This window comes from Neofelis nebulosa, chromosome 2 (genome assembly GCF_028018385.1).
Source record: "Neofelis nebulosa isolate mNeoNeb1 chromosome 2, mNeoNeb1.pri, whole genome shotgun sequence".
Lineage (NCBI taxonomy): Eukaryota > Metazoa > Chordata > Mammalia > Carnivora > Felidae > Neofelis > Neofelis nebulosa.
Window position 1 is genome coordinate 203,399,895 of NC_080783.1, and position 21,082 is coordinate 203,420,976.

The 21,082-nt window shown below is 40.4% G+C and overlaps 1 protein-coding gene across 1 annotated transcript in view; it reads right to left on the reverse strand.

Annotated features, from left to right (window-relative positions):
- MACO1 (macoilin 1) overlaps positions 1 to 21,082 on the reverse strand; it is a 63,597-nt gene that overhangs the window by 39,957 nt on the left and 2,558 nt on the right. Inside the window, exons 2-4 of the mRNA XM_058718575.1 lie at positions 7,518 to 7,659; positions 5,642 to 5,768; positions 901 to 1,024 (exon numbers count right to left, since the gene is read on the reverse strand). Coding sequence (XP_058574558.1) covers positions 901 to 1,024; positions 5,642 to 5,768; positions 7,518 to 7,659 — 393 coding nt within the window. The remainder of the gene's footprint in view (positions 1 to 900; positions 1,025 to 5,641; positions 5,769 to 7,517; positions 7,660 to 21,082) is intronic.

The window sequence follows — 21,082 nt, forward strand, 5'->3', positions numbered from 1 at the left end:
TGGGCTGCGTGCTGACAGCGTGGAGCCTGCTTGAGATTCTCTCTCTCCCTCTCTCTCTCTGCCCCTCCCCCTCCTGCACTCTCTCCCTCTCAAAATAAATAAATAAACATTTAAAAAATAAATACATAAATAAGTATTGATATTATCGGTGCCAACATTTGGTTTGTACCACCAAATTAAACCAGCTGTACTTACAACCTCTGGGATAAAAAGCTGAAATATTTTCATTTGACTCATCAGTCTGTCTAATTTCATTTCAAAGCTTCTGCAAACACTGTCAAAACTCATATTAAGTCTCATTAACATTCAAACTTATAAATTATAATTAGTCTAAATGTGCTCTCACTACAAATTTAAAGTGACAAGTTTTATTGACCAAGTTTATTTAATGCACTTGCTTGTGAAAAGACTTTAAAATATTGGAAACGATATCTTGATTCCTGTTGATTTGGTTTGTCATAAACACTAGCAAAAATTAAGTCAGTTCATTTAAATTTCATGAGAGAGCCATCTCTTTCATCAAGACATTTTGGAATCACTATCTGATTAAGATAAAAATAGGTAACATTTATCGGACACCTATGTGCTTGAAATTAAGTTAAATACATATATCCCCTCATTTCATCTTTCCCATGACTCCACAAGATAGGTCCCCAATATACAGGTGAGAGGGCTAAGGCTTAGAGCCGGTGACACGTCCAAGGTGACAATGCTATCAGGGGAAAGAAGTGGGGCTCGAATACTCATCTGCCTGAAAGGAGGGCCCACGCTCTTTACTGCCATATTATGTTGTCTTCGGGTTCGTGTAAAATCTCTAAGAAAAAATTGATAATGGCACTTACCATTCTACACTGAAAACACTGAACTGAATTAGAGACTAAGAATACACATAATACTCACCAGTGAGCAGCAAAGGGACGACAAAGGTCTACATGAAAATTTTTGAGATCTTTAAATCTAATCGCTGCTTCAATATAAACAAAGAGTATCCAGAGGGACACCGTGGGCAAACACACTCCCCTTTCTGTGGGAAACAGCAGAGAGACAAGCATCAGCGATACATTAAACTAACATAACAGATGGGTTGTTTGGGACACGAGTTCAATTACAGTAACTTTCTTTTTCTGTTTTCTTTTTTGAGTTTAGCTGACATACAACGTTACATTAGTTTCATGGGTACGACATAGTGATTCGATTTCTCTAGATGTAATGTTATGCTTACCACAAGTGTAGCTACCATTTGTCACCACACAACGTTATTATGATGTCATTGGCTGTATTCCCTATGCTGTGCCTTTTATGCCCATGACTTATTCATTCCAAAACTGTAACCCTGTACCTTCCACTTCCCTTCATCCATTTTGCCCAGCCCCCTACGCTCCTTTCCTCCGGCAACCATCACTTTGCTCTCTTAACTACAGTAACTTTCATTAAAACTTTCAAACTAATTAGGGATGTCTGGGTGGCTCAGTCAGTTGAGCGCCCGACTTACACTCAGATGATGATCTCGTGGTTCCTGAGTTCAGGCCCTGAGTCAGGCTCTGTGCTGACAGCTCAGAGCCTGGAGCCTGCTTCGGATTCTGTGTCTCCCTCTATCTCTGCCCCTCCCCTGCTCACACTTTGTCTCTCTCTCTTTTTCAAAAATACATAAACATTAAAAAAATTTTAAAAAGACTTTCGAACTAATTAAAAAGAAGTCTGACCCAAACTGAAAGCTTTTATATGACAAAAGATGCAATGGAATCATAGACAAAAATAAAAGACAAACATTCTGGCAAAAAATATTTACAATATGTAAACGAAAAGAGTCACAGCCCTACTTTACAAAGAGCTCCTACAAATCAATAAAAAGGCAACTGAAGAAAAGAATTTGCAACTTATAAAAGAAAAATACAGATGGCTAAAAAACATATGAAAAGATGCTCAACTTCACTACTACTGATTAGGGAGATACAAATGTTTTAAAAATTAGATTCCATTTTTCACTCTACTAGATAAGCAAAAATTTTAAAGACAAGCAATAATACAGGGAGGGTAAGCCAAAGGGTTCATTCTCATACTTGACAAAAATATAAATTGGGGCAACAAGTTTTAGAAAGCCGATTGGTTAGTATAATCAAACTTAAAATATTATACCTTTGACCCAGAAATTCCAATTCTGGGAATCTACCCTACAGAAATATTTTAAAACTCCCCAGAATAAATATATAAGAATATAAACTATCATATTCACAATAGCAAAAATGTAGAATTTAAATGCCTATGAACAGAGAATTGTTTATAATAAATGTGTATAATGTATATGATACAGCTTTTCAAAAGAATGAAGATCTGTACTAACATGAAATGATACGTAAAAAATAAATTCTTAAGAATGAGTTATAACATAAAGAAATGTTTCTGACATTTAAGGGGCACCTGGGTGGCTCAGTTGGTTAAGCCTCTGACTCTGATTTCAGCTCGGGTCATGATCTCACGGTTTGTGGGTTTGAGCCCTGCATCCGGCTCTGTGCTGACAGTATGGAGCCTGCCTGGGATTCTGTCTCCCTCTCTCTCTGCCCCTCCCTCGCTTGCTCTGTCTCTCTCTCAAAAATAAATAAATAAACTTAAAAAAAAAAAAACTAAAAGAAATGTTTCTGACATTTAAGTTCTGTTCTACAAATTGTTTTTCTTGACTATAAGCTTATATTCCTTTTGTAACTAAAAACAAGTTTCAAGGGAGGAAAAAGCAGCTTGCAGTAGAATTAAGTAAGATACAAATAATGGGGTAATTTTCACGGATTTTTACAATCAAAATCTGCAAGCTGGGACTATCTTTGTGAAGACATGATTAATAATGGGATTTTTTTAATGAAGATGGACTACACAGGCATGAGGTCCAATAACTCTGGAAAAGAACTCCTTTGAGACTGTATAAGACAAGTGAGTGACAGAAGACAGAATGGGTGGGGGGAGGGAAATCAGTAACCTAAGGTCTTCTTACTAAGGATCTTGGGATGAAATAAAAGAAAAATCATAGCATCTTGAAACTACAAAGAAGATCATTTAGTCCAAGCTCCTTATTATACTGAAGAAGAAAGTAAGGCCCAGAGTTTATAGAAATTGGGTCCAAGATCACCAAGATGATGCGGAGTCTGTTCCTAAGGAGAACCTAAATCCCCTTAGACCTAGTGTGTGAGGCAAGAGACACTCAAAGTCCTGTCAAGGCAGCTAATGGCCTCAGCCATTCTTATAGATTTAACCTATAAAAGATGGGGCATTTTCACAAATTCTTTTCAAAATACATTTTCAACAATTTATATTCCTGAGGCGCCTGGGTGGCTCAGTTGGTTGAGCGTCAGACTTCGGCTCAGGTCGTGATCTCACGGTTGGTGAGTTTGAGCCCTGGGTTGGGCTTGCTGCTGTCAGCACAGAGCCCCCTTCTGACCCTCTGTCCCCCCTCTCTCTGCCCCTCCCCCACTGCACTCTCTCAAAAACAAATAAGCTTTTTAAAAAATTTATATTTAATTTCTTATATTAATGTCTAAAGTTATCATACACATAATATGCACATTATAGAAAAAAATGGAACATTTTGGACAAAATATCTATATTTCTATACTTGTCAAATAATAAAATCATGAAAATATTTTTGAACAAGTGAAAGAGTCATATTGTACACACAGTTTTGTATGGTGTTTTTTTCCCTCTTAATAGCAAGGAAAAGAAGTTTATGATATAATATTATCATTCTTTTGTGGCAATATATAATTTCATCAACTATTCCTAATAAAGTTAAGAAAGAATTTTAAATTTTAACAAGTTGGCAAGAGAAGTGTATCCCGTGTTATAAAAACTGTACTCGTACTTGTCTGGCCCAATAAGAATACAAAGTTTGCTTTTTTGTTTATTTGAGCACTGATCATTCCAAATTCAAACCTACTTCACAACTTAGCTATTCCAACATGCATTTCTGAGCCTCAGGCTAAAGGGAGGCCAGTATCCCTTATGATCCTAGCTTCACTGCTGCCCTGTGGTCCCCCACCAAACTCGTGCCCAATAGGTTCTATTAACTGTTTACAGGGGTAGTTTTTTCCCCAACTACTAAGACATTATTAAAGTAATTTAGAAAATCACTACGGTTCATCAAAGTCACCGATTATTGAGCTGGAAGGCTCCCCTAGACATTATCTAGATCACTTCACCTTCCTATGACAAAGAAAAAACTGCAACCCAGACACAATGACGAGTGTAAATGGCAACTCACTTGAACCAAGACCCGGGACCAGGAAATACAAGGAAAAACTAAAGTATGAAGAAAATCACTTTAATCAGAGGAAAGCAGACTAAGGAACTGTCATGTTAGCTTATAAATCAAGTCAGATATGAGAGAGTGCTAGAAGATGGAGAAAACCGTGCTCACAGTGGATACTTCAAATATCAGAGCTGACCCGTGCCTTCTACACGGGCCAACATCATCCCCTTGGCACCTCTGAGAAGCGGATGAACAATGCTCCAGGGAGCTTTTAGGAGCTGGCACTCCCTCCAGGATCAAAATCCTAACAGGTTCCGCAGCTGGGCCTAAGAATCAAGCTTCGTGCAGCTTTGCTGAAAGCGTAGCACGCTGAGAGCCGGTCCTCACGTCCCCATGCCCCCGACTCAGGCTGCCACGGTGGCCTGGAAGAATGTGAGAATGTCTGGCCTCATCTTAGTTTGAGACAGCAGAAGTACAGCTGTAAGGACGGAGGTGACTGTGTGGCTCCACTCCAGGCAGAACACACCTGAAACAGCATGTTTCGGTTAAGAGAACCGCTAAGAGCTAAGGTCAGGATGGGGAAAGTGGTTCAGATAACATACAAGGAAAGCTGATGAAACGGACTCGAGAGAGAAGACGTTAAATCTCTGAAGAAATGTTAACTGTGGACGGGAGACCACACTCATTCGGTGTGGCTCTCATGTAGGGACGCAATGCTTGGGCTCAAGGGGATGGTCTGCAGGCCCCTCGAATCTGAAGAAAAAGTTCTGTGCACTTCCCTTTATTTGTGGGGGAAAGCCTCTTTATGTCCTCTGTGAGATAAGCAAGCCCCCAAACAGTCAAGATGTGCTGGGTCAAAAATATCAGGAGGAAAATTCTGGGTCAGTGTCAGGAAGAACTTTCTATTACAGCTGCCCCAAAAGCTCAGTTCCTTGTCACTGTAGGCTTTCAATCAGCGATTAAACCACTAAGTGTCAGTGATGCTGTGGGGATTGTTAGACCAAACAAGGGTTCAACTCAATGACCTCAGACACTCCTTTCAAAGCTGAAACTCTGGGAACATTTTTCCTATGTGGAACGTGGCTGTCTTCGAGTCTACCTAAAGAGAAATCACTTCAACATACACACACACACACACACACACACACACACACACACAAGAATATCTTCATAATGAGGATTGGTCGTTGAAATGCCTACAACTGAGATGTCAAATCATAAAGGCTTAAACTTTTCATTCAATAATGAAAAAACAGACGAAATAAACTTTAAAGATGTAATCTATTCGGAAAAGGCCACTTAAAAAATGTCCGCATTAAATCCAACCCTAAGTAATGTATTCAAAGAAATCATTTAAAAAGTTGAATCTAAGATTTCTATCCATGTTAAGAAGCCATTAAGACTTACCTGTGTGCCATACGTACTGAACCCACACATAGGTGCTAGCAGCAAAAAAAAGCCATTGTATGGGGATGAACAGCAGACATATTATATTTGACGTGAATGCTACACAAACAAAAAATACTGAGAAGGCCTAAAGGAAACAAAACAAAACAAAATTAAAAACACGTCTTAGAACTTCTTTTTTAAACAGAGGTTATTAAAAGCATGTTGGACAAAGATCTCTGAAACTGCCATGCTATAGAGCAAGTGACAACAGGACATTTTAAACACTGAAAACCCACCATATAAAAAGGAGAAGTCAATTGAGCATTAAAGAGTAATCCTATTTATGGCCTCAAATCATGAAGAACAACCGGACCAGACCACACTGAGGCTGGATCACAGTGAGTTCATTTGGACTCCACAGGTGGGTCACCTAAAAGAGTCAGAATTTTAACACAGAAAAGGCTCCTCTCCTCATCAAACATTCCTAAAGAGCCTCATTCTTAAAGAAGAGGCTGTTGGAGCACAAATGAACCACAGTAGTAAGAATTATGCTGATGTTCAGGGTTTTAATAATGCAACCTTTCTCTGGACACACCACTATTACGTATTACCAACAGGACATGAGCTCAAAGCCATCTCTTCCAGGCTCTGGATTTCGAAGTCGAAGAGTTACAGGTTTAAGGTGCAGTCATGGAACACAAGAGAACTGCAGGTCAACCAAGGGAACAACCCCAGGTCTTTGCCCTCGTTCTAAACCTGTAGTTTTCAAACCACAGCCTGGGGCTGTGTGGGGAGGATGCCTCAGCGACCCAATCAGTTAAGCATCTGACACTTGGTAAGGGCTCAGGTTATGATCTCATGGTTCCTGAAATAGAGCCCATATCAAGCCCCGAATCAGGCTCCACGGAGCTTGGGATTCTCTCTCTCTCTCTCTCTCTCTCTCTCTCTCTCCCTCCCTCCCTCCCTCTCAGCCTCTATCCAGCTCAAGGGTATGTGCACGCGTGCGCACACTCTCTAAAAATAAATAAACGTAAAAAAACAAAGCAAAACAAAACAAACCTAGTTTGGGGATTCCTGGATCCTTTCAGTGGGTCTCGCAAGTCAGTATCATTTTCATAACAATACCAAGATGTCATCTGCCTGTTAACACGCTCATTCACTCAGGCCTAAGGTTTTTTTTCTAGAAGCTACGTGATATGTAATATTGCAATCGAGTGAGTTCAGAAACAGATATGAAAATGCAGCTGTCTTCCATTAAGCCAGACATTAAAGAGATTTGCAAAAATGTAGTCAATCTTCACATTTTTTTGTTTTGGAAAATATAGTTATTTTTCATTTAAAAAATGTAATTTGCGTTAACATGTGATAGGCTTGTTACTATTCTCAAGTGAATCACCAAATATCTAAATTTGCTTTCAAAGTTTCAATTTCTAATATAGTAAATATGGACAGATCTAACCCACATCAATAAAAGTTGCTTGGAATCCTCAGCAATTTAAGAATGTAATGGGGCCCTGAGACCCCCAGAAAGTTTGAGAACCGCTGTTCTAACTCTAACCCAATCACTAACACAGTGATTGGGGCCCCAGAAATACTTCGGAGTAGGACGAGGTAATTATTGTTTCCTTCACTACTTTGTTTCCCTCCCCAGGTCTTCCCTTCTCTTCTTGTCTCTAGGATGGTAGAGGAGGCAGGGAATGTGACGATTTGATCTGTGGGTTTAGACAAAATTGGCTTAAGAGGCCAGTTTCAGTCCATAGGTCCTATTAGCTCAGTACAGTCACCTAAGGACTGCTAATAAAATGTACTTTAGACAGTTTTATCATCAGTTACTGAAGATTTTCTTAGAAAATTAAATCGCTTATACTTGAAATACACGTATTAATAAACATACCAGCCCCTGGTATCTGAAGGAATCATAGACGCTCCTGATGAAAAGCCAAAATGGCCACAGGTATTCAAATCTGAACTCCAGGACAAAATCGGCCAGGAGGACCAGTGCCCACACTACCAGGAATTTCAGGTATAAAAATGTACTGCAAAGTAATAAAAGTAAAGAATTAATTCAAGGTCATCTGGGAAGCACAGAAAAAGAAAACACACTTTTTTTTTTAAGAGACAAAAAAAAATATCTTCACATACCATGAAAACAATGGAGAAAAAGGACAAAAAAGAGTTGTCGCTGGAACCCATTTAATTTTTAACAGCTCTGGCGTTCACTCTGATACCCACAACCCTCAAAGAAAGGTGATGACCAAAAATGCTTAATTCCATTTAAGATAAAAAAATTTTTTTAATCTCACCACTATTTAAAAATGTGCTAAGTATTTGACTTCAAAATACTGCAACACTCTCAAAATTATAGCTTTCAGGCTATTCTTCATTAGAAGAAAATGTCACGGTTGAAAGGCTTCAAATTTGCTGTTTCCCCACCCCTCTACAGCTGCTTGAAGAGTCTTTGAAATTCTTGATGTACATCCCTACATGCTTGAAGGGTTCTGTCTTTTTCCCTCTTTTCTCCTCTTGCCTCTCTATGTATTATTCACCTGCATTAACCAAACAAAACTCAAATGACTTCCCTAAACAGAAAGAAATGAACTTCAGGAGCAGATGCCAATCACTGCTAAGGATGTAAAATGTACTTTAAAGAGAGGTGCCTGGATGGCTCAGTCGGTTATGTGTCCGACTCGGGCTCAGGTCATGATCTCATGGTTCGTGGGTTCGAGCCCCATGTCAGGCTCTGCACCGATGGTGCTGAGCCTGCTTGGGATTCTCTCCTCTTCCCCTGCCCCTCCCCCACTTGCTTGGGCTCGCTCGCTCTCTCTCAAAATTAATAAATAAACTTAAAAAAATGTACACTAAAGGGGCGCCTGGGTGGCGCAGTCGGTTAAGCGTCCGACTTCAGCCAGGTCACGATCTCGCGGTCCGTGAGTTCGAGCCCCGCGTCAGGCTCTGGGCTGATGGCTCGGAGCCTGGAGCCTGTTTCCGATTCTGTGTCTCCCTCTCTCTCTGCCCCTCCCCCGTTCATGCTCTGTCTCTCTCTGTCCCAAAAATAAATAAAAAACATTAAAAAAAAAATGTACACTAAAGAAAAAATCCTGAAGCATCTCAGCCTTGCTCTAGCTAAGATACAAATATGTGCTTCCATTTCTCTCTGGATATATGTTAAATAGAAACACACTTTGATAAACTGGGCAGAACACATATTTAACCACTCCAGTAGCTCAAAACAAGGAAATGGATTAAAATCTCAAAGTCCATTCTTCCAGTTCATGAGTTGTATAGTAGGTGAGAGTAGCCTTCAGATTAATAAGCCCCTTATTATTTAATAAGCGCCTAATTCTATGTCCCTAACCTAGTCAATTCTGGAGCAGGCTAAGGCTAGGCATTAAAAAAAAAAAAAAAAAATGGGGTGCCTGGGTGGCTCGGTCGGTTGAGCGTCCAACTTCGGCTCAGGTCATGATCTCACGGTCCGTCAGTTCAAGCCCCGCGTCGGGCTTTGTGCTGACAGCTCAGAGCCTGGAGCCTGTTTCAGATTCTGTGTCTCCCTCTCTCTCTGACCCTCCCCTGTTCATGCTCTGTCTCTCTCTGTCTCAAAAATAAATAAAAACGTTAAAAAAATTAAAAAAAAAAAAAAGGTTTTTGTAAGATAGATTGAAAATACCTAACACTCACTTTGACTTGGGCTAGAACTTGCGTGCTGCTTTGTGCTACAAATATTCCAATATTGATACGATTACATTAGCTGTTTGAATATATACCACCACCACCAAAACCAAGACTTCAATAAATCATTTTGAAATATATTAAAATAAGCTGCAAAAAAACTTAGAAACTTGGGGGCGGGGGGGCAACAAAAACAGGATCCAGCACTGAGGATTGTTTCTGTGCCCTCTCAAGTCACAAGGGTAAAAAGATGTCAAGAACAGACATGTATGACCCTCAATGATACAGGAGCAAAATGATGCATAATTTGCAACTAGGGGCAATTTCTAATACTAACTCTTTTTTTTTTTTTAACGTTTACTTATTTTTGAGACAGAGAGAGACAGAGTATGAACGGGGGAGGGTCAGAGAGAGGGAGACACAGAATCTGAAACAGGCTCCAGGCTCTGAGCTGTCAGCACAGAGCCTGACGCGGGGCTCGAACTCACGGGCTGCGAGATCATGACCTGAGCCGAAGTTGGCCACTTAACCGACTGAGCCACCCAGGTGCCCCTCTAATACTAACTCTTGATAGAACCTCTTAGGGCTCTGATAATAGGTTTCGATCAAGAGGACTGCAATAGAATCAAGGAACCCAAGGCAAACCAGAAAACAGGCTTGTATTCTAAGTCCCACCTTTTAGTTTCATCTCCCTAGACTCAATATTAGCCGGGTGACGATGGGGGCCCCATTCTCACTCAACAAATCTATCACTGATCCAATGGAGAGCAAGACATATTTTATTAGAAGAGACAACTGAGTCCCGAATAGGCATTCGGGAACACAAATCTAGTTTCAAACCAGCTTTCCAAGCTGCTTGGCTTTCAAACGGAACGGTTTTTTCCTTGTGTCTAGAATTGTTTCTAGATTTTAAAGAAGTATGATAATAGCCTCTCGGCCATGTTTCTAAGGCATTTAAGAAATGGCATGCATGGAGATGTTTTTTACTTCTCCTGTGAACACTTTTTCCCATGGGGCTGCCTCCAGACTGCAGCTGAAGGAGATGTGGCGAGTACGTCAACTTGCGGAGTTGACGCCGCTCCCAGGTGAAGGTGGAGTACCACTCTCTGCCCCAAACGCTCCCCAGGCGTGGCAGCCCCCCTGTCCGGCCAGCAACATCCTACTGCACTAGTTAGATAGCCATTATCCAAAGACTGACAGCCTGTTGAATACTTTTTCATGACCTAATCATCTAAACCTAAGGCAATACAAAAGTTATCATCTTTGTAACAGTGACTACTCGTTTCCAAGTCTGTGACTTCACAAGGGTTCCTTTTCATATATTTCATATCTTTTCAAAAAACTGCTTTCATGCTTTTCGTGTTCCTTGGCACCCAGTTCTCAGTCACAGTTTAGAAGTGTAGATATCTAAGGAAACTTGATCTTTCACAAACATATGCCGTACCCTCAACTTTCGTCAGGCTCCCCTTTTAGGAGCACCTGCCTCTAAAAATCAAGAGGCGATCTAATCAACAAAGTAGATTTTACGAGTTTTACAAGAAGAGTTCTAGAGTTTAGTTGCACAATCGTGTGAATATACATGTGGTTACTGACCTGGACATTAAAAATGGTTAAGATGCCAAATTTTACATTATGTATTTGGCCACACTTTTAAATATATGCAAATAAATAATTTACTCGTCTTAAAAAGAAGTTGATTTTACTTTAGGACTAGTACTGAATTGATTCATTTCCGTCTTCAGGGTTTTAGAAAGTTTAAGACAATTGCCTGATTCAGTATTCACTTAGTTCTTTCTATCAGTAAATTATGATTATCCTTCTATAGGTACCTGTAAAAAAAAAAAAAAAAAAAAGCCAAAAGACGAGTAATCTAAAATGACTACTCTCCGTGTAGACACCCTAACTAATTCCTTTCCTTCCATGTTTTGAAGGTCATAAGATTTTGCCAAATCCAAAGAGATGACGTTCTAAAGGAACAGAAAATAAGGTTTTAAGCCACTACAGCATTCCACAATATTTCTTTTAAACCATGAAGAAAATATGATTAAATATAAAAGATGTTTATGCATACAGTTCGTAACATGGTTCATAGCCTGATGTTACTTTCTCTGATCCAAATACATTTACGAATAACTATAAAATGTCTTGAACAAAAATATAAAGCATAACTGCAACAAAGATAGTTTTCATAATAATATAATGAAACAAAGGCAGACCAATAGTGTCTTTTGATGGCCTTACGTGCTTCTGTTCTAGATGCCAGTGAAATAAAGAAGTGACGTGTGTAATTATCAGGCTTAATGGCGGTGACTCTTTCAAAGGGGTTGTTAGCTCTAAGTCCCCCCCCCGACCCCCCCCCCCACACATTCTATTCCTGCCCTTGCCATTTGCAACCATTTTTTACCTGAACCTATTCAGCAATACTCTCCACCTATGGATTAATCATTTATGATTAATGAGAAGTAGTATTGGACATTTTTCTTTTTCCAAGTAAAGTGCACCTGCTCTCTGCTACCACTAGCTGCTTGTCACTTAGATCATTTTCTGGAGCCCACATAATTACCATAGTGTGGCCATCAATCCTCAGTACCTGACCTTTTCCCTCGGCAGACTAATGGCCATTTAGTTCACTTGGTCCTCACCACAGAAATGACTCTCTAGAACACTTCACTGGCTGTGCTAGTGGCCATCTATCTCAATTCCTAGCTTTCCCGTCCTCTCAGACAGCAACCGTGAACTGCTTTTAGCTTTCAGTACGTAGCATGACACTTCTTACACCAAACTGCTGTCTTGTCTGTTATCAAATACCTCTCCCTACTCGACATCACCTCTAGAATATTCCTCCAGTCTTGTCCAGCTGATATTCCTGCTGAAATCTTATTATGTATGATTTCAGTCCTGCTACTCCAAGTGTGGTCCAGGGACCAGCAGCATCAGCATTAAGGACGAGGTTTTCAGAAGTGCGGTATTTCAGGGCCCGCCCCAGACCTATTTCATCGAAGCGTGCGTGCTCACCAGATCCCTAGACCGTGTGTGTGTACATTAAAACTGGAGAAGTACTGTCCCGTCATATCAACTTCTCGCTGTTATGGTACCAGCACCGAACTCCACAATGTCTCAGAAAGAAAACAACCATCTCCTCGGATTATCAGTTCTTCTCTCCAAACTGTTAGCTCTCCTTCCCTCAACTAGGAACACTGTTTAAGGTTAATTCGTCCATTTTCTTACCTTTCTTTCTGAGTTACAGACAAGATCCCTACCAAAGTACAACGTAACCACATGACACACTTCTAATTACTTCTCGCCCTTCAGTGCACAGCATGAGCGTCACTTCCTTAAAAAAGGTCTCCGTGATCCCAGAGTGAAGACTGGTACCCCGTGATATGCTCACACAGCATCCTGGACCCTAAGAACGTTTACTCGCAATTATAAATAAATAGTATTTTATTGCATTCACTGTTTAAAAGTAAAGTCCACCAGAACAAAAGAGCTGCCTATTTTGTTCCCTGCTTTAGCCTCAGTGCCCAGCAGAGCACCCGCACACTGCAGAAGCTTAACAAATATTTGTCGAATGAATGACCTACAATGCACAAGAGTGTTCAGAATCGACAGTAAGGCCTTTACCAAAGCACACACTTAAAATGAAGGTAGATGGAGAGATCGTGCACAGATGACTGGGAAGGGTATTTAAACAAAGCAACATCAACCAACAAAACAAACACAGCTTCTGCTCCAAAGATTACCATGCACATGCTCCCAATCTGTTTTCTCCTTCACTAGGAACAAACGAATCTAATCACTAATCAGTCTTGCTCTGGGTGCCGGACTATCATTCCATTTGGCCTACCTGCCACTGGCTCTGCCTACAGCGGGAGTTCTCAAAGTGTCTTCTGTTAAGCCTAACATTACAGAAATCTGCAAAAATGTAGAGCCACACCACCCTTCTCATGGGTTTATTACTATTTTTATATGAACTAGTAATTCTTAAAATGTTTCTGTCGTGGGGAGCCCGGGTGGCTTAGTCAGTTAAGCTTCCAACTCTTGGTTTCGCCTCGGGTCATGATCTCACGGTTTCAGGAGTTCAAGCCCCGCATCAGGCTCTGTGCTGGCCGCACGGAGCCTGCTTGGGATTCTCCCTCTCCTCTCTCTCTGCCCCTCCCCAACTTGCGCCGTCCCTCTCGCAAAATAAATAAATAAACTTTAAAAAAGTTTCTGTCTTAATTTCTAATATAACAAATACTGATAGCTATAACCCATACAAACCAAGAGCGGAGAGAGGTCCTGAGACAAAAACAACTGAGAAATGGTAGACTATAGAAAGTTGTGCGCAAGCATCAAGATCAAATGGTCTAGACCCACTGCTATGTTCTGCACCTGCATCCCGGGGTGTGCAATCCAGAGAGGAGGGACAGTCTGAGAAGACCTAAGCTGCTCCTTACTTGTCTTTTCTATTCTAGTCCTCCTGCAGACCGCAAAGAGAACTTTTCGAGAGTCAATTACACACACACACGTGCACACACACACTCATACATATATATATATATATATATATATATATATACACACATATACAGGCACCACGGTGACAAATCTACTGTAAAATACAACCAATTTAAAAAGAAAAACTAGGATAGAAATCACTTAAAAAAGCTTTTAAGAATTTTTTAAGAATTGTGCGGTATAGTATTTTACAAAGGACTATATGGACTACAGAGATATCAAGGACAGGTACTGGAACCTAAAGCTGCTGGAGAATTTAGAGTTTTAGAAATTCTGTTTCAAAAACACTTTCATCTAAAACACACACACACACACACACACACACACACACACACACACACCTCTGACAGTGTGGGCTCTATGAGGTTTGGGATGGGGAGGGGGTAGAGGCACATGAGGAGAAAGAGAACAAGCCACAGTATCTTGTGTTGAAGACACTTCGTATCTTCAACGGTAGTAATCACGCACCTAATCACACCTTACACTTACACCACACGTGTAATTTTTCCAAATGCTTTCATGTTAATTATCTCATTTTAGCCTTACAACTGTGAAATAGGCAGGGTAGTTATTACCATTTCATAAGAAAGAAACCTGAGGAACCAGGAACCTAGAGGCTGCAGGGCACTGTTGAAAGAGCACAGGAATAGGGGTTTGGAGACCACAGAGAATAGAGTGAGTTCTATGTGGAATGTTGTACTGTTGCTAAAAAAAATAAATAAATACATTTCTTTTTTTTTTTTTTTTTTAGTTTTTAATGTTTATTTTTGACAGAGAGAGAGAGACAGAGACAGAGACAGAGCATGAGTGGGGGAGGGGCAGAGAGAGAGGGAGACGCAGAATCTGAAGGAGGCTCCAGGCTCTGAGCTGTCAGCACAGAGCCTGACGCGGGGCTCGAACTCATGGGCTGTGAGATCATGACCTGAGCCGAGGTCGGACGCTCAACCTATTGAGCCACCCAAGCGTCCCTAAATACATTTCTATGGTAAGAAATGGAGAAGAGATTAAGTGAGGAGAAAAGCCAAGAAACTTTTATGTAAAATGGAATCCTACTTTTGTTAAGGAAGAAATATACCCATTTGCTTATATAGAAAGAAGAACAATAATTAAAAACTATGTAATAGTGATTATCCCAGAGCAGGAGCACTAAGGTCTGTTGCATTGTGCTAATACATTGTCATATTTTTACTTTTATTTATTTTATTTTTCAGTAGACTTCATGCCCAGTACAGAGCCCAACACGGGCTTGAACTCACAGCCCTGAGATCAAGACCTGAGCTGAGATCAAGAGTCGGATGCTTAACCAGCTGAGCCACCCAGGTACCCCCTCACTACTTTTATTTGTTTAACTCTTCATTTTGAAATGACTTTAGACTTACAGAAAAGTTGCATGAATTGTATAAAGAATTCCCTCCTATCTTTCGCCTAGATTCCATAAATGATAAAATAAGTTATCAAGTTTCTGTTATCATGCTCCCCCTGTTACCATGCATACATATTGGTTATTTTTTTTAATCAGTCAGGAAATTAACATTGATATGTTACTATTACCTGATCTAGAGACCTTATTCAAATTTCAGTAATTATCTCACTAATGTCCTTTGAAGCAACAGATGAATAAATAGAGATCGAGCCATCGACATATCCTGGTCCAGAATCACATTTTGCATTGTTGTCATATCTATACTGATTTTTTTTTTTTAATTTAACAGAGATTCTCATTTAAAAAAGGCTCCTGGTAACTGTTGCTTCACCTGGAGAATGAGGACAATGACACTTGCCCTACATGTAGTAGAGAGTTGAGAGCTCCGTATGAATTATTACACATGCATGACACTCAGAAGTGATGAAGCAGTACCATACTGTGCAACAAAAAAGAGAACAGACTTTGGGGTTAGACAGATATGGGCCTCTATCAAAGGAACTAAACTTGGGGCAAACTTGGTTTCCTCACATATGAAACTGAAGCTAATACCCTTACTGGAACAAAATAAAAGAATGAAGAGAAAAAAAAAATAGTAACAGCAAATAACTTTCCGAGCAGCTCTCTGTGTCAGGCATTATGCTAAGTTCTTTATGTCACTTATCTCAATTGCCCTTATATCAGTCCTGTAAACTAGGTGGTCTTATTTACTATTCTCATTTTATAGATGAGAAAACAGAGACAGAAAGCAAGTAAATGACTTGTTCAAGATCACACAACTAGGGTCAGGGACATTCCTTGAACTCAAGTTCATATGACTTAAAGCCCATACAATTATCCCTCATACTGGACTTTCTCATCTCACATTAGATATTCAGTAAATATCATTTTCCTTCTTTATATCCTTTCCTATGTGTATATTCAAATTATATAATTCTTTAATTTTTCCAACAGGACCAAGTTTTTAAAAAATGAGATGTACTTTAGGAAAGAATACATCCCCAGGATCTCATTCGTAAACTATGAATTTATAAACAATTTGTAAACACACTATGAAGCTCTGCAGAAAAAAAAATTAAGTCAAATGTTCTTTACAGAAATAACTATGGCACAAAAGATGGGACAACTCAAGACTGCTTTCCAGCAAAATTCACACTCTTAGAACGGTCATTGTAATAAGGAAACATGTAATTCAAAAATAAAAAGACAACTCATTTTTTTAAAAAAAATCATAAATACAATGAACCATGACGTATACAGCTTGTCAAGCCTAGAGCAAGACAAGAAAATAATGCTTATTACCCCTGAGAAAGAAGACTCCAACCTTAGTATTTCTCTCATCTGAGACAGGAGTTTTTGTTTGACCATGAACGTGGCACTCACCTCTCTAGAACTCAAGTGTCCTCACTACAAGATAGGCAAAATACTGAATTCAGTACTGAGTAGCTTATTTGGCTTTTAGAAGTGTTTTGAAGGGGCGCCTGGGTGGCTCAGTCGGTTGAGCGGCCGACTTCGGCTCAGGTCACCATCTCGCGGACCGTGAGTTCGAGCCCCGCGTCGGGCTCTGTGCTGACAGCTCGGAGCCTGGAGCCTGTTTCGGATTCTGTGTCTCCCTCTCTCTGACCCTCCCCCGTTCATGCTCTGTCTCTTTCTGTCTCAAAAATAAATAAACGTTAAAAAAAAAGAAGAAGTGTTTTGAAGATGAAAAAAGTAATAATATAATTTGAAAACAGAGCTAAACTGTTTCCAGCCACCTCCGCCGTACTAGGTAAGGAAACAGATCTCAAGCAGCACAAATCAATCAGTGATGTCTACAGGTACACCTAAAGTGGACTCGCTGCACTGTTTCAATCCACTTAAATGCAAAGCCTCTAAAAAAGAAAAGGCAACAGAAGACATGGACGAGGGATAAATTACTTCTGACGTCACAATCCCATGACTCAACGTGAGTCCATCACCCTTAAAAGAAGCAGGCAGAAACAAAGGAATGAAGGTCAGAGTTATGAAGGGGCTTCAAAGTCTCGGGATGATAAGCATTTTGGAAGGCTGATGAGCAGAGGCCAACTTGACATCAGTTAAATGTCAGAGTAAAGATATAAAGCCTCAAAGAATACATTCAAACAGTTGATTGCGTTTTTTTTTTTTTTTAAAAGTCTCTATTACCGGGATCCATGTGCCTAAAGGTGAGAGACCTTGAGGAAACAGTCACTCCTTGGGTACTTGAAGAAATTCATGATGGAAAAAAAATGTGTAGCAAAGGAGATGTGTTTCAAAGGAGACTGTTGGTATGTGCCACTATGCTTAAGTAGCTTGTTGACTGAGCACACAACTTTTTTCTTCTGGACCTATTTCTTGAAAATGGTCCAAGTAAGATAATTACACCCAAATCTAGTAAGCCTAGAAAATAAAAGTAATATATTGAAGAGCATACTAAATTTCATCAAGAAAAGTAACCCAGGGGCACCTGGCTGGCTTAGTTGGTAGAGCCTGCAATTCTTGATCTCAGGGTTGTGAGTTTGAGCCCCACACTGGGTGTAGAGACAGAAATAAAGAAATAAAGGAAGGGAGGAGAGGAGAGGAGAGGAGGAGAGGAGAAGAGAGGAGAAGAGGAAAGGAAGAAAGGAAGAAAGAAAAGTAAGCCAATTATAGTATTTCACTTTGAGGTCTTAACCATGTTTATAAAATTTCTATCTGACTCTCCAGGCTCCATGAGGTATGTTATATCTTGTTATATCTCCTGAAGTTATCACCCGGATCACGGCCTAGAAAATGACAAAACAAACAAAACACACACACACACACACACACACACACAACCCCAAAGGGTTAATATCAATGGGCAGATCTGGGAGAAATGGCCAGAGAAAAAGCCTCTGGAAATATAAGTGCTTATAGAACAAGGATTGGCTCCATGATATTTGGCAAACAACTAACAAGAAAGTGAAAATAATAGGTTATTAAGTCTCCCATTAAAATCAATCTCCAAATCTAGTGAGGTTCAAGAAAGGCCATGAGAAATCAAAGAAAAAGGAAAATATCACTAATAAAACAGGAAGCTTTAAAGCAAATAATCTGAGGGGCGCCTGGGTGGCTCAGTCGGTTGAGCATCCAACTTCGGCCGAGGTCATGATCTCGCGTTCATGAGTTCGAGCCCAGCGTTGGGCTCTGTGCTGACAGCTCAGAGCCTGAAGCCTGCTTCAGATTCTGTGTCTCCATCTCTCTCTGCCCCTCCCCTGCTTGTGCTGTCTCTCAAAAATTAAAATAAAAAAAGTTAAAAAAAATTTTAAAGCGAATAATCTGAAATAGATCACATTCCCTCCTTCCCTTGCCTCAACTTGTAGCAGGAATTTAAAGGGATTTTCAAAGCATCTAATGAAACTAAACTGCCAAGAGCACTCAGGCAAGAAAAATCATAAATGAAACTTGGAGGAAAGTACCTTTTTTTTTTTAAAGGTAGTACACTACTAGCAAAAACGAAGTACAAAACTCCAGTATGGCAGATTTGTTTAAATGTATTTCATGAAAACTGCAAAAATAAGGATTAGGTAAACACGTCACTGGAAAGGTTAGAACATTTCCATTTCTACATTGTCCTCACCCCCTCCCCCAACACCGCTCTAAAACCATACCGAATTTATCACTTTCACGTCAGGTCCTGCGTTGCTGCCGTTAAAGCCTACCGAGATTACCAAAATGCTTTTAGGCTGTGAGGTTGCAACATTGGTATCTGGGGTTTCGGTTGCAGAACACATGTACAATCAAGGCAGCCAAGGGTCATACCAGCCTCTAGTGGCTTTAATAAGCATAGCCCAGAGGAGGCTAAAACTAGACTTAGGAAACATCATTAATTAAAGAGGCAGGAAAAGCAGGAAAGTGAAATCTCTGGAGATCAGATTATTCGGACTGGGATCCAAAAAAGGAAATTAGGAAGCTGAGAAGGATGCAAACGTTGATCATTTGAAAAAGTCAAAGGTCAGGCAACTCTGGTCTGAAATAAAGATGGGACAAGGTATTGTATCTGCCAGGGAAGTCCTGAGTCCTCGGTTCTGGTTTTAAGGCATTAAGATATACAAATCTAAGAGCGGGCTACGGTCCTGCGCTGCCCACGCTTCAGGCAGCGTGCTACGCAGAGCCCAGCACACGATGACAGGAAGTATTCATAAATTCACAAGTGATGGGGCACTTCCTTCAACCACCAGTAACGAAGATCTAAAATAGCTTCCCGAAGCTTAACACAGGTGCCTTACTTAAAATTCTTATTATGCTTACTTGGGTCGGTAACAATTTTGACTGCAGAGACTTTAAACCTCAGCGTTTCTGCCTCTGGCTTCTACATAGCACACCTCGTCTCACCCTCCTATTATCAAGTCAGTAATTCTCAGGGGGAAGGAAGTGGGGAGTGTGGCGGAGTGACAGGTGGGTAAACCACACAGAATCCCCTTAAGGCTTTTCAAAACTACATAGCACTCCAACCCCACCCGGCCTGGAGAAATCACTGCACGTAATTAGATGTTACCGTGGGGAGCGTCTGGTGCATGTGTGAAGGCAGACGCGGGCAGAGGATCCCGGCCGTAAAACCCGAGGACCTCTGAAATGTCGCAGTTAAGTGGACTCATTTATTTTACTTTCTCTTATGAATGACCTTTCTTCACAATTTCCAAAGCACTTTCACATCTATCTCATCTGAGTTAGCAAATGCTCCCTCACTTAGTGGCGACCGTCTACTTCATCATAAAATAGCACCGGGCAAAATTAAGCTGTTAGTGCATCCGGTGAACAACCAAAATAGCAAGTTAAAATGTAATGCAACAAAAATATTTTCACATGAAGTTCTTTGGAACCCCCACACCACCGGGCAAATTTAAGAGGGCATTGTGATGGTCTGCTGTAAGTAAACTCCCCGAAGACAAGAAACTATGCCTTATCCCACACCCTTCACAATTCCCTGAGCAACGCAGGTCCTTAACCAAGTAGGATACATTCATTTATATTCATTTATTTATTAATGCACACGCTCAACATTTATCCAGCACTAAATTCCTACTCTGGCTCTGTGCTGGCTTGGGCTGTTTATAAGTGACATTGGATTTTAGCCCTTAGTAATATAAAAGAAATCCATCACCATTTCTGTTTCTTTTCTCCTATTCGTGATTGTTAATATGACCAGAATCACATATTTCTATACATTTCAATTTTCAAACAAAGGGCACATATATAAATGGAGATCATGTTGATAGGTCTACAATCCATTTTCCTTCTACCTTGCCCCTGAAACAATTCTACCACAGCCATTATACAGACAATAATCCTATCATTTGACAATCACCTCAGTCACAGTTGCTGGATTGGAGCCCATGACTAAAAGCGTCTCAGCAACAGGATTTTTTTCAGCAAGACCAAGAAGCAACTCACCCTCTGTTTTGACTACTCAACTTCTGTTTATAGCTGTACCAAATCTTCTAGTCTCTCTTGCCTCCTTACAGGATAAACCAAACATGTTAAACTGTGATAACAACAACATGGTAAATAATATTTGTATTGCGTGCTAGAATTTACAGAGTGTCACAAACTGAACGTGATCTCCTTTGGTCCTCAAGACTCATTTGACAGATGAGCGAACTGGGACTCAAAGTGGGAGAGCTGGGATTGGGAGTCCAAACCCAGGTCTCCCGATGCCCGCAGTCCAGGGCTCTCTTCATCCCAGCTGCCTCCTTGCCGTCCCAGGTTCAAAACATTGTGCAGACTGAGAACGTGAAAATAATGTTCATGAAAGGTTATGCTGTGAAACAGTAGATAGTGGTTATCAAAACTGTCCACAGAGACTCAGAAAAAAACCAAACTTCTCTGTTTAATGAGACCAAAATTGGCCA